Source organism: Pseudophryne corroboree, chromosome 9 (assembly GCF_028390025.1).
Source record: "Pseudophryne corroboree isolate aPseCor3 chromosome 9, aPseCor3.hap2, whole genome shotgun sequence".
Classification (NCBI taxonomy): domain Eukaryota; kingdom Metazoa; phylum Chordata; class Amphibia; order Anura; family Myobatrachidae; genus Pseudophryne; species Pseudophryne corroboree.
In genome coordinates, this window is record NC_086452.1 from 320,935,154 (window position 1) to 320,949,926 (window position 14,773).

General features: G+C 47.1%; 1 protein-coding gene across 2 annotated transcripts in view; it reads right to left on the reverse strand.

Annotated features, from left to right (window-relative positions):
• SUN2 (Sad1 and UNC84 domain containing 2) overlaps positions 1 to 14,773 on the reverse strand; it is a 266,430-nt gene that overhangs the window by 27,412 nt on the left and 224,245 nt on the right. For both annotated transcript variants that reach the window (XM_063940485.1, XM_063940484.1), the window contains exon 13: positions 11,136 to 11,369. In XM_063940485.1, the coding sequence (XP_063796555.1) occupies positions 11,136 to 11,369 (234 nt within the window). The remainder of the gene's footprint in view (positions 1 to 11,135; positions 11,370 to 14,773) is intronic.

Sequence of the window (14,773 nt, forward strand, 5' to 3'; positions counted from 1 at the left end):
AGCCTGGAATTGGAAATGAGCGTCCTGTATAGCGAACCGGAGAAAAGCCTGATGTGGAGGCCAAATGGGAACATGTAAGTAGGCATCTTTGATGTCCAAGGACGCCATGAACTCGTTCTGTTCCAAACCGGCAATAACGGACTGAAGGGACCCCATTTTTAATCTGAACATTCTCAAAAAAGGATTGCAATCCTTTAAGTTCAGAATTGGCTTGGCCGAGCCGCCCGGCTTCGGTAAGAGAAACAGGCTTGAGTAATAGCCCTGTCTATGTTGATGTGAGGTAACAGGGGCCAACACTCTTGCGGACAGGAGTTTTTTGGACCGCCGCTTGCAAGACAACCCTCCTCCTGCCATTGGAAGCTGGAAAACCCGTGGTGAAGAAACGTTGAGGAGTTTGTAACCGTAAGTATAATGAGATCCCTGACTCAAGCATCTGGACAGGATTGTACCCAGACCTCCTTGAAATCCCACAGATGAGCTCCCACTCTGGGGTCCCCCAGGTGAGAGGGAAGCCCGTCATGCAGTGGGCGTGGTGGAAGACTTACCATCTGGCTGGTTGAGGCCGCTGAAGCTCTGCCTTGAAAGCCACGGGTGACTGAAGCTCCTCCCCTGGCATGGCCTCAAAACCTGGAAGGGGCATGAAAGGACTAAAAACAAGGTCCCGTATAGTTCCGTCGAGGAGCTGGAGCAGCTGTAGGAAGATAAGTCGACTTACCCCCAGTGGCTTGAGAAATCCAGGTATCAAGGATCCTTACTGAACAGGACCTCTCCAGTAAAAAGCAACGCCTCTGCTTCCCTCTTGGATTCAGTATCCGCCTGTCACTGCCGCAGCCAGAGAGCTCTGCAGGCCGAGATAGCCAGAACAGAAATTCTGGCTCCGAGGATACAGACGTCCTTGGAGGCCTCACAAAGATATAACGCTGATTCGCAAATATGTTCTGCCAAAGGTATCAGCTGATCAGGAGGCAAATTGTCACGCAAACCTGAGGAAAATTGTTCCGCCCAGGCTTCCATAGCCTTGCTGACCCAACAACCTACCTGCGCCAGGTGATGCAAATCTCCGCCGCCGAGTAAATCGTCTTCAAGGTAGTCTCCAACTTTCTATCTGACTGTTCCTTCAGCGAGGTTGCTCCCGGAACCGGCAAAACTGTATTTTTGGACAGACGAGACACCGGGGGGTCTACAATTGGAGGGGTCTCATATAGTATTCTGCTATCTGCGGGAAAAGGATACAAAGACAATTTTTTTTCCCGATAACTGAAATTTTGCATCTGGGTGTTTCCAGGCTGCAGTCAGGAGCGCATCCAGTTAATCCGAAACTGGAAAGATCGCTGTCAGTTTTTGGTTGGTGCCAAACCTCGACGGACGTGAAGTGCCCTGTTTCGGCTCTTCCACCTTTAACACCAAACGAATGGCTGTAATAAGCGCCTCGATACCCTGAGCTACTGGTTCAGATTCCTTATAAACCTGTTCCTCCAATAGAGGCATATCATCGTCAGAGTCGTGTAACACTGAGGCTAGCAACCTCTTTTTTGAAACCTGGGAAGGTGAAATTAAGGACACGGTTGGGAAGGGATTATTGCCTTAGAGAGCCCCTCAACTGATCTTGCCAGGGACCAAGCCCATGTTGGTTCAGGCTCAGGGTTCTGGACAAGGTGTTGGGACCTGGAAGCTTCTCTAACTTGACGAGAAGCATCCAGTTCCTTGGTTAACAGAGACATTACATCCATAAGCTGAGTAGTCCAAACAGGAGCGTCTTGCAGCTGCTGTGAGGGTTGAGCAGATGGCTCAGACCCACAATCCTCACATAACAGGGAATTTTCTGACTGTCCCTGTTGCAGCACATTTTTTACATGTGAAAACTTTCTGTGCTGCTTTGTACCCTTTTCCTGCCAGTAACAGAAAATGCAAGAATAACAGACAAAAGGGGGGATAGTAAGGGAGGATAGTCACACCCACCATGTAAGCCCTGCACTCTATGGTATAGCACCAGGCACGTTCTTACTGTAATCTACAGGTGCCTCACACGTTCCCCAAACTGTCTAACACCCCACTTAACTGCTCACAGTGCCTGGGATGTTGATGCTGTAGACAGTAGCGTCTCAGCCTGTAAAATGGGTGCCAGCACGGGCTGAGACGCCGGGGCTGCTGGGAGATGAGAATCCAAGCTGGGAGTAAGCTCCGCAGACCCCCCCCCCCCCCCACTATGGCACCTATTTCAAACATAGCGGTGCTAGCGGTATTCCCTGCCAATGGAGTGAGCACAGAATGCCCCGCTGTCTGCTAGCCGTGGCTCATACTTACAACTGCCGCGCTGCCGGCCATGAGGCTGAAGGAGCGACCCCGACACACGTTGCGAGCAGCGGTGCCCGGTAAGCCCTCTAGAGAGCCAGCGTCTCTGCAGCCGGGGATCCAGCCCAAGCCGCAAGCAGCTGCGATGGAAACCCCGCCGGCAGCTCCAACGATGCAGACTGGCAGAGGCAGAAGCTGCCAGTCTGTTCTGCATTTACAGGCAAAAAAATAAAAAATCCTTAGGAGAAACCCAAGAGTGCTCCTCTGGGCACAATAAAAAGACTGGCATGGAGGGGGGGACATAGTAGGAGAGGAGCTAGTCTCATTGATAAAATTAAAGTGCCAGCTACCAGTTACTGCCTACTATATCCCCACTGTAACTCTCTCCATTGTCCCCTAGTGGAGAAATATAGATTTGATACATGATAATTGGAGCTACATATTGCATATTGGTCCAACCAGAGTGCAGCGGTTCATGGTGGGCTGTACGTTTAAGTCACACAGCAATGCTGGCCTGGGGTCAGTGGGATGTATGAGTGTAGAAAGTGAACATGTGTGTGGTCTGTTGAAAACTAAAAGAACCATGTTGTTGGAGGTGATTCTCATCTTTGTTTTCCCATGAGAAAATTGTATTTAACCACTTAACCGCTCCGAATTTTTTTTTTTTTTTTTTATGAGTGAATTTGGTGAAGAACATGAATTGAACTCTATCCAAAATGCTTTGAGTTAAAAAAAAAAATGTTAAAAAATATATATATATATTTCCCCCCCAAACATCGATAGGGAACATCGCGACTTCAGTTTTTAGATCCCGGACAGCTGCCAGGTACACGGGTGTGGGTGGTTGTTTTACCCTTACCAGCGGCAGCTATTGTCTGCAGCCGCTGGGGAGTGGGGGATCCTGGCATGCTGACACAGGGGGAGGGTGCAGACGGTCCCTCTGCCAGCATCATCGGAGGGAAGTTTCTCTTCCCTTTCGCTGCTAACACAGTTTATCTGACTGGTCGCATCCCGTGCGACCAGGTCAGATAAAGCACTTGCAGGCATGGTCGCATCTGATGCGACCATGCCAGGCAAGTGGTTAATAAATTGATCACAGGTAAATGAAGACTTCTCTCTTAAGTACCAAAGGTGAGGATCCAATTTAGGCATATGGCTCAGGCTTGGGACCCACAGTTCATATTTTATGAAGGCATTTTTTCCGCAGTTTTTACTTGTCTACACAATAAGTCAATGATTGTTAATATATCAATTATTGTTAATATATCTGCATGATTCTGTGGTAAATATTTCCTGATGCAGAGGTACTGTAAGTAACCCTCGGCGCTCTAAAGCATCTGCATGATTCCTTGGTAAATATGTCCTAATGCAGAGGTAATGTAAGTAACCTGCAGCGCTCTACACCATCTGCATGATTCTGTGGTAAATATGTTCTGATGCAGAGGTAATGTAAGTAACCTGCAGCGCTCTACACAGGGCCTGATTAAGGGTTCCAAGCGCCCTAGGCTAACACAGAAGTGGCCGTCCCACACCACCAATTTTTTCGCTCATATTCTGCAAAAAATCTGTAATTATGTGTCAAAATTTACCACAGATACAATTATTGGTTTCTATAGCACATAAAAGGCCTACCAGGCTACAAAGAGCTCCTGGAGCTCCTCTTCTTTATTTAGTTTCTTCTTTAGGTTTTCACAGCAGGCAGCATAAGTGATACGGTTAGCTGCAGGTGCAGTCTGTGCTTAGCCTGATCTTATTAGATATGGTAATCTCACAAGACCAAGCGGAGAGTAAACTTTGCACTAGGGCAGCTAACAGCATCAGATTTGCTGTTGGCTCCCTGCATATCTTAGCCTGCGTGTTAGTGACAGACGGGGCCCGCCCCCTTGAAACCAGGAGCCCACCCTGATGACAGCTTAGGGCAGATGAGCAGTGATGGCAGAAATTAGCGTCGCCATCGCCGCTTAGAAGTTAAAAAAAAAACCTAATTAATCTAATGTGCCAGAGCTGCACCCCCCCAGGACCCAGCGCTCCAGGCTGCAGCCTGATTGGCCTATTGGTTGATCAGGCAATGGCTCTACACCATCTGCATAATACTGTGGTAAAAGAGATTTATGGTAAGAATTTACCGTTGTTAAATCTCTTTCTGCGAGGTACACAGGGCTCCACAAGGATTAACACTGGGGTGTAGAGTAGGATCTTGATCCGAGGCACCAACAGGCTCAAAGCTTTGACCTTCTTCCCAAGATGCATAGCACCGCCTCCTATAGAACCCCGCCTCCGTGCACAGGAGCTCAGTTTTGTCAACCAGCCCAATGCAGTAGCAGGTACCAGAGACGACAATCGTTAGTAGCCACATACACCACACACTCCCCACAGGAGGGGGTGTCAGCGGCTAATGCCACACCAACCCAAAGAAGCAAAGTGCGTCAGGGTGGGCACCTTGTGGAGCCCAGTGTACCTCGCAGAAAGAGATTTAACAATGGTAAGTTCGTACCATAAATCTTGTTTTCTGCTGCGGGGTACACTGGGCTCCACAAGGATTAACATCGGGGATGTCCTAAAGCAGTTCCTTATGGGAGGGGACTCACTGTAGCGGGCACAATAACCCGGCGTCCAAAGGAAGCATCCTGGGAGGTGGAAGTATCGAAGGCATAGAACCTTATGAACGTGTTCACTGAGGACCATGTAGCCGCCTTGCACAATTGTTCAAGGGTCGCACCACGGCAGGCCGCCCAAGAAGGTAGAATGGGCCTTAATGGTAGCAGGAGCTGGAAGGCCAGCCTTTACATAAGTATGTGCAATCACCATTCTAATCCATCTGGCCAAGGTCCACTTTTGAGCAGGCCAGCCACGTTTGTGAAAATCAAACAGTACAAAGAGAGAATCAGACTTCCTAATGGAGGATGTTCTCTTCATATAGATACGGAGCGCCCGTACCACATCCAAAGACCGCTCTTTAGATGACAACTCAGGAGAATGAAAGGCCGGAACCACAATCTCCTGGATAAGGTGGAAGGAACACACCACCCTGGGTAAATAACCCGGACGCGTTCTAAGAACCGCCCGGTCACGGTGAAAAATCAGATAGGGGGACTTACAGGATAAGGCACCCAAGTCAAAGACCCTTATAGCTGAAGCGAAAGCCAGCAAAAACAAAACCTTAAGGGAAAGCCACTTAAGGTCCGCAGACGCAAGAGGTTCAAACGGAGACTCTTGCAACGTCTCCAGAACCACCGTCAGATCCCAAGGGGCCACAGGTGGTACATAAGGAGGTTGAATCTGCAACACGCCCTGAGTGAATGTATGAACATCAGGTAGGGCAGCAATCTTTCTCTGAAACGAAACAGACAAGGCAGAAATGTGAACCTTGAGGAGGCCAGACGAAGGCCTAAGTCCAGGCCTTGTTGTAGGAAGGCCAACAGTTTGCCCGTACTAAACTTGAAAACGTCATGATTATGAGACGCACACCATGTAAAGTAAGCATTCCAGACCCTATAGTAAATCCGATCAGAAACCGGCTTACGGGCCTTCAAATAGTTTGAACGAACGATTCAGAAAAACCCTTGGCCCTCAAGATGGAAGCTTCAAGAGCCACGCCATCAAAGCCAGACGGGCCAAGTCCTGGTAAACACAAGGGCCCTGAACGAGGAGGTCTGGTCATTGTGGAAGTAGAAGGGGACGATACAACGAGAGGCCCTGTAGATCGGAGAACCAGTGCCGCCTGGGCCACGCTGGAGCTACCAGAAGCAGGTTTCCTCCTTCTTGCTTGAACTTCCGTATTACACTGGGCAGGAGTGACACCGGAGGGAACACGTACGGCAGCCGAAAGTTGCATGGAATAGCCAGAGCGTCCACGAACGCTGCTCGAGGATCCCTTGTCCTTGCTCAGAACACCGGAACCTTGTGATTGTGTCGAGACGCCATCAGGTCCACATCTGGAAGGCTCCACTTGTCCATAAGAAGTTGAAACACCTCTGGGTGGAGGTTCCATTCTCCGGCATGTACGTCCTGACGACTGAGAAAGTCCGCTTCCCAGTTTAGGACCCCCGGAATGAACACTGCGGATATGGCCGGCAGATGGCGTTCTGCCCACTGAATAATCCTCGATACTTCCCTCATTGCCATGCGGCCTCGAGAGTCGCCTTGATGATTGATGTACGCCACAGTGGCGGCGTTGTCCGATTGTACTTGAACAGGTTTGCTGGGCCATTGTCAACGCATTGAAAACTGCCCGCAGTTCCAGAATATTTATCGGAAGTAGAGACTCCTCCTCGGTCCACCGACCTTGAAGGGAGTGCTGTTCCAACACCGCGCCACAACCTCTCAGACTGGCATCCGGCGTCAGCAGGACCCAGTTGGATATTCTGTTCAGTCGATGGTCCTGAAGCCAACATCTCAGTGACAGGTGGACCTCCGGAGACAAGGAGATCATATGAGATCTGATCTGGTGAGGCAGGCCGTCCCACTTAGTCAGAATTAATTTCTGCAGAGGGTGAGAATGGAATTAAGCATACTCCACCATGTCGAAAGCCGACACCCTGAGACCTAGCACTTGCATTGCCGAATGAATCGACACTTGCGGACGAGATAGGAAGCATCGAATCCTGTCCTGAAGTTTCAGGACCTTCTCCTGAGACAAGAACAACCACTGGTTGTGAGTGTCCAATAACGCTCTCAGGTGTACCATGCTCCGAGCAGGAACTAGGGATGATTTATTCCAGTTAACAAGCCACCCGTGGGCTATCATGACCTGGACAGTCAGATCTAGATGACACAGGAGAATTTCTGGGGAATTTGCCAGGAACAACAAATCATCTAGGTACGGTAGGATCTTGACCCCTTGACGGCGGAATGTAGCCGTCATGACAGCCATTACTTTGGTTTGACAACGACTCCCCGAGTTTTCATCAAAGGGTAACACCCGAAATTGGTAATGAAGGTTGCCCACCGCAAACCTCAGGTACTGCTGATGAGACACTGCAACAGGAATATGCAGGTAGGCATCCTGTATGTACAGGGAACCCATATAGTCCCCAGGCTCCAAGGCCAGAACAATAGAGCGTAGAGTTTCCATACGAAACTTGGAGACCCTCACATAATTGTTCAAGGACTTGAGATTGAGAATGGGCCACGAGGACCCATTCCTTTTCGGGACTAGAAACAGCGGTGAATAGAACCCTCTGCCTCGCTAAGCCAGAGGCACCCGTACTACCACTCCTGTGGTCAGGAGGGAATGTACCACAGAATGAAGAGTGTTTGCCTTCATCGGATCCAAAGGGACATCTGTCAGGCAAAATCGATGAGGGGGATGGTTCTTGAAGGGAACGGAGTGACCTCGAGTGACGACTTCCCTTACCCAGGTATCTGAAGTGGTCTTCAACCATTCCTGGGCAAAACCTAGAAGTCGGCACCCCCACCCTGGGATCCCCCAGAGGGAGGCCCGCCCCGTCATGTGGCAGGCTTGTCAGTTTTGGAAGCATGCTGACAGGCAGCCCCGGCCCGCTTCGGTCTGGGCTTGGCAGGTTTGGAAGCACGAGCTTGCCTCGGGTACACCTGACCTTTTGCTTTACCTGGAGGACGAAAGGGCCGAGGGAAAGTACTTTTAGCCTTCTGCGCGGAAGGAGCCGTACTAGGTAGGCAAGCTGTTTTAGCAGTAGCCAGATCAGCCACAATCTTATTTAGGTCTTTGCCAAAAAGACTACCTCCTTTAAAAGGAAGAACCTCCAGGGTTTTCTTAGAATCCATATCCACCGACCAGGATCTCAACCAAAGGATACGGCGAGCCAAGATGGACGTAGTGGGCAGCCTTGGCCGCCAGCACCCCGGCATCGGAAGCCGCCTCCTTAAGGTACAGAGAAGCCGTGGCAATATATGAGAGACATTGTCTAGCATGATCAGAAGTGTGGGAAGGCAGCTCCGCCTCCAGCTCCTGAGCCCATAATTCAACAGCTTCAGCAGAGTTACTGCAATGGTTGGTCTATGCACAGCCCCCGTTAGGGTGTAAATCGCTTTCAAACAACCCTCCACACGTCTATCCGTTGGTTCCTTCAGAGAGGTGACGGTAGTCACTGGCAGAGCTGAGGAAACTACCATGCGTGCCACATGAGAATCTACAGGCGGAGGAGCTTCCCAATTTTTACATAGCTCCGCAGAGAGAGGATAGCGAGCCAACAGTCTCTTATGCGGTGGTGAATTTCGTTCCCTGATTTTCGCAGGATTTCTGACGTACGTCAGCCAGGTGTTAAGTATGTGGTAAAACTTACAAGAAAAAATTGGATAGAACCTGTTGTGGGCGCAAAATGTGGATGACGGTGGTGTTACGTAGCGGAGTCAATGTCCAGTGTTTTTGGTAAGAGAGTCCTTAGCTGTTCCTAGAAAAAGTCCCTAGAGGGAGCAGGCTGAGTGAAATACCCAAGATGGCAGCCACGCAACAGCTACATGCACACACACATATATAGTCACAAGCGTACAATGCAGAAATTATACTAAGCCATAAAACTGCACTGGACTAGCAATACAAAGTAATACTCAGTATAGCTATATATGTAAATAGTAGATATAACAAAACACAGTAGATACTGGATGTATATCACAGGGTGTTTGTACCACACAACCCTGACTGTATGCACTCTTTCTTAACGAACACTGTCCCTTGACAGGTAGAATACTTAAGTGTTCTGTAAAATGCACAGCGCTGGCGAGCAGGCAGCTTTACAGAGGAGGATTTGCCCCAGCAGTCCCAGGAACAGCGCAGCTCCGTGTGATGGCGGCTGACAGGGAGTGAGGGAGAGATATGCAGCTCCAAGGCGGGAACATTTACCCAAATGGCGCCCTGGGGCTGGGGCTACAGGTTAGGCCTTATCGTCCTGCTGGCTTCCCCACCGGGCACTGCGGGCTGTATTAAATCGGGTTTTTTAGAGAGAAAAACCCCTACCTGTGCCCTGTGTCCCGGAGGCTAGTGGAGCGGCTGCCCTTTACAGTGTCCACGCCAGCGCCCGCGGCCATGCCGGATTACGATTACAGCGGGCCAAAGAGACCCCTTACCTCCCCTTGTACCTGCGGCCACGCGATCCCGGAGGTCAGCGGCGAGTGTGTGTGACTGACCAGAAGAACACCGGAGCCACCGCTGTAGTTACCCGGCAACCAGGGCGCGGGAGTATACAGCGCCGCTGGGGGAGTGATGGAGCTGCAGCAAAGAATGTCTGACTGACATTCATTAAAGCTGCAGCCCTTGAAGTCTTCAAATTTCTTCTTTCTTCTGAAATTTAGCTTATAATATGTGGCTACTAACGATTGTCGACTCTGGTACCTGCTACTGCATTGGGCTGGTTGACAAAACTGAGCTCCTGTGCACGGAGGCGGGGTGATATAGGAGGCGGCGCTATACATCTTGGGAAGAAGGTCAAAGCTTTGAGCCTGTTGGTGCCTCGGATCAAGATCCTACTCTACACCCCGATGTTAATCCTTGTGGAGCCCAGTGTACCCCGCAGCAGAAATATGTCCTAATGCAGAGGTAATGTAAGTAACCTGCATGGCTCTATAGCATCTGCATGATTCTGTGGAAAATATATCCAAATGCAGAGATAATGTAAGTAACCTGCTGCGCTCTGCATGATTCTGTGGTAAATATTTCCTAATGCAGAGGTACTGTAAGTAACCTGCAGTGCTTGTACACCATCTGCATGATTCTGTGGTAAATATGTCCTAATGCAGAGGTACTGTAAGTAACCTGCAGCGCTATACACCACCTGCATGATTCCGTGGTAAATATGTCCTAATACAGAGGTACTGTAAGTAACCTGCAGCGCTCTACACCATCTGCATGGTTCTGTGGTAAATATGTAAATATGTCCTAATGCAGAGGTAATGTAAGTAACCCTCAGCTCTCTACACCATCTGCACGATTCTATGGTAAATATTTCCTAATGCAGATGTAATGTAAGTAATCTGCAGCGCTCTAGAGCAACTGCATGATTCTGTGGTAAATATTTCCTAATGAAGAAATACTATAGGTAACCTGTAGCTTTCTACAATATCTGCTGTGGAGCTACAAGTCCTCCGATGAGGTCATGCTTTGACTTGTAGCTCCACATCAGCCTGAGAGCTTTGCTGGGTACTAGTTAAGGTAATTACTAGAAATAAATCAAAAAACTATTAATAGTACATGTCTAGCTGCAGGACCCTGCCTCAGCAGTATGAAGTGGTCAGTAATGTCATACTGTGGCGAGTGGTGAAGGTGTGAGACATGTACAGGAATTCTAATGAGAATGTAACTTAATACGTATGTGGGGGAGGTCAGTTGCACATGTGGTGATATCTGGGGAAAATATTGGGAAGTTTGAGGGATATGTGGGGATTTTTGAGTGAGATGTGGGAAGGTCTGAAGAGCACATGAAAAGGTCTTAGTTGCATGTAGGGGCCTGAGTGCATGTACAGTAGATTCATTGTGTGACAATCAGAGGTCCGAAAGCAGATGTGGTATTTTGGTAAGACTGATCTGGCTGTTCTAGGTAATTTTTTAAAACAATAGTAATGTGAGGCCCTTTTGAAAATTGGAAAGTCGCACTTGAAGTGTCTTGGTTTGCCCATCACAGCTTTACAGGAACCAGTAAAGAACGCTGGTAGAGCACGCCTAGACAGAAGAGGTCTGGAAGTAATGTACAATAGAAGATTCAAACAAAGTGAGACTCAAGCTACAAGACAAAGGATAAGGGAGGAAAGGAATCAAAATGAGCCAAATCAGGAGATAATTAAATATATGTACAGCAGAGTATGTACAAGTGTACAACGTTAGAGGGATAATTCCTCAGAAATACTATAGTAATAATTTAAAGAATTCTTACCTCCCGGGACACTCCAGATATTCCACCTGCCTTTAATTCCATGTCTATGGTTCTGTGTGCCTGAGAGGTCCATAATTTCTTATCTGCAGCTACCATAGCCAGAATCTTCCTCTCCAACTCCAGCAAGTGTTTCTGTAGCTCATCGCGGCGCAGGAAAATCTCAGACAGAGACGCAGTGCCACCTTTTTGTGGTTCTGAGCTGCTCAAGAGCCATGTTGGAAAAAGCGATTGTACCTGACAGAACAAACACATAGTTATGAAAAGTGCTAATGAGCATAAATTCATGAGAGTAGCTAAACAGGACTTAAGGGCTCCATACACTAGGACGATAGTGCCCGATTTCATGCATTCGGCCCGATGGGTTTCTGATCCGATCCGATGAGCGTTCCCGTGAGCATCGGATCCTCCAGATTGAATGTGCTGCACATTCAATCACGTCCGACCCCGCAAGCATGGCTAGGATCGACCAAGATACATCGTATGCAAAAGTACAGCATACAATGTATCTTGAGCGATCCTGCCCCCCGGGAGTCTGCCGGGGTGATCACCTGAGACATGTCAGACGGACATGTCGCAGAAGTGTATGGGGCCCTTTACGGTAAGAAGGTAAGAAAGACCATAAGAGCGGATAAACAGGGTGTACTAGAGTAAGATACTTTAAAGTCAATACACTATACAACAGCTGGTAGAGGTAAATGACAGCAGAACTGAAAGAAAGAGATAAATGACAAGCCAATGGCCAGGGCAGGATAAAGACTGGTGGGAGCCCAGGGTCATTGAAGTTGTGGGAGCCCCCTGCTCATAACCCCCCATGTAAACAAACACACACACACACACACACACACACAAAACTCGCTGGACAAGGGCGAACTTCCCGCCAGCAGCACAGCTCTGCCACCCGGAGGAGTACTACTCCTGTAAAACTTAGCTGTGTGTGGGGGCCATAATGTGTGTGGGCCCCCGGAACAACCGCCCCTGTCGCTCCTTCCTTAATCCGGTCCTGCCAATGGCTTAGAAATGGAAGAAAACTTTGTGAAAATGGCATGGTCATGTGAAGAGATAAAAAAGGGAATCGTACATGGATGTTTAGTCATTATCTCTGAGCACATTGGGTGACACTGGTACCATGTAGATATTAGTACTCTGGCACTTTAAATAACTATAAACATTTATTCTCCTGCCTACTGTATTCTATATCCCCATCCTACAGGGACTTAGGGGTCTATTTACTAAGCCTTGAAGAGAGATAAAGTGGACGGAACATGGCAGTTATCTCTCTCCGATGTTTAGTAAATAGACCTCTGTCAAAGTCAAAAATATCACACACACACTCCATGTGCAAACACCACACAGAGTGGCCACTGGTCGTGCGCATTCTCATTGTGCGTACGCATACATGCACGCTACATACACTGGTTCACGAGCTTTGCGCATTGGAGCGTGGTGGGCGTATATACGGTAAAAGGCGCAATCACTGAGAAACGCCATAAAGACGCACACAGACACACATTTCACACAACACATAAATTACACATAGATAAAACATGTCCAGCAACAGCAATAGAAAAATGTGGGGCGAACGAGGCGCCACTTAACACTTATAGAGACATAAAAATATTTGCTTACACCGATAGGATTCACAACAGGTGAATCAGAAATGACCTTCCATGGAAATGAATATTAAAAAGATAGTAAAAGAACACAAAACATAGTGTATTCCAATTTGATTATTTGATAAAACTTGTATTGCTTCTTGGTCCCACTCACATGATGTATGTGTTTAATTTGCATGTAGAAATTAGTGCATCAGGGTGACCAGCATCAACTCCAAATAGCAATGATATACGAGTATATTTTGCATGTAGAAATCAGTGCACCAGGGTAGATGTGCACCCAGCTTTAACTCCAATTAGCACTTAAAAATAAGAATGGAAAAATAGTGCAATACCGTCTGTGTAAGGGAATTATATTCTTTTAATAAAGAAGAAGGATATGACATCCGAAAGCGCTTAAGCTGGGGACTGTTTTATGCTGGACTGTTTGGAGACTTGGAGAACGGATCTGAGAGCGTGGGGACGCCCTGAGTGAACCGGGACTTGCGGTGATTATATTCCCATGCTGCTGGTGGCTTTCTCCTTTATCCCGATATCCATGCAACTTTTACCTGTTTTAATGCTGTTACCAAGTCTGTGTTTGTGAGTGTTTTTATTAAAAGAATATAATTCCCTTACACAGACGGTATTGCACTATTTTTCCATTCTTATTTTTAAGTGCTAATTGGAGTTAAAGCTGGGTGCACATCTACCCTGGTGCACTGATTTCTACATGCAAAATATACTCGTATATCATTGCTATTTGGAGTTGATGCTGGTCACCCTGATGCACTAACTTCTACATGCAAATTAAACACATACATCATGTGAGTGGGACCAAGAAGCAATACAAGTTTTATCAAATAATCAAATTGGAATACACTATGTTTTGTGTTCTTTTACTATCTTTTTAGTATTCATTTCCATGGAAGGTCATTTCTGATTCACCTGTTGTGAATCCTATCGGTGTAAGCAAATATTTTTATGTCTCTATAAGTGTTAAGTGGCGCCTCGTTCGCCCCACATTTTTCTATTGGTGTTTATCTATTAAGTGGGACCACGGTGAAGGTTTCCTCTGTGGGACGAGGGGCTGACATTTGTTCTGAGTGTAAGAATAATCGTTTTTTGTTTGTCATGTCCAGCAACAGACTTGTATTTTATGGTATTTATATAATAGAGTGTATTAAACCAGATATATATGTATTAATGGAACGATATATATGTATTAATGGAATGGAACAAGATAAACATGTCATGCATGGTGTCAAAATAGTGGATTAATGGTGTCAAAATGAGTGGATTAATTTGATGGCAGTGGGTAGGTTGTAGCACATTGCAACAATTAGTTATGATTGAATGTATGAATATGAAGCCATATTCTAAAGTGAACAAAAGAATCTCCTGAAAGAAAGCATGTGGGCAGAAACCAGTGGCCAACCCCTATGATGTCTTCTTCAAGGCTGGACGTTGCTTGCATATGAACTGACCAATGACACATCATGAATGAGAGACCTCACTCTCCTGTACCAATGGAAGGAGCCTGAAACCAACAACCTGTTAACTCCCACTGTTTTGATATAGGCAGTTTCTAGGACTTAGAGGGCTAGTTGCTGTTGCTTGCTGAGAGGGAGAGATGGAGGAAATGTTCTATGGGAAATGGTATGTATGCTGGCTGTAATGGATTCTTTTGTAACTATCTGCTTCCTGTGTAATTGTAACTCCGTAACCATATATATATATACTGTACACGTGTTATATTGTATGCATACCCTTTTAATATCAAATATATACATCTATGAGCGTTAGACCTCAGCTTACAATGTGTGCGAGTACTTGTTTTCTCTTAAGGGATGTAGTGTTTGTGATGTACAGCGCACTTTTATCGTATATGGTAATGATGCGCCTTGCGTCCGCAGCATATATTAACGCTGGCATTTTAAATATTTATTAGAAATAATCTGTACTTCTCACCCCTCAGCTACTTTTCTAACCATGCTCAGCAGTATAAAACCAGAAAAAAATTAAGAAGAGAGAAAGGGAAATAAC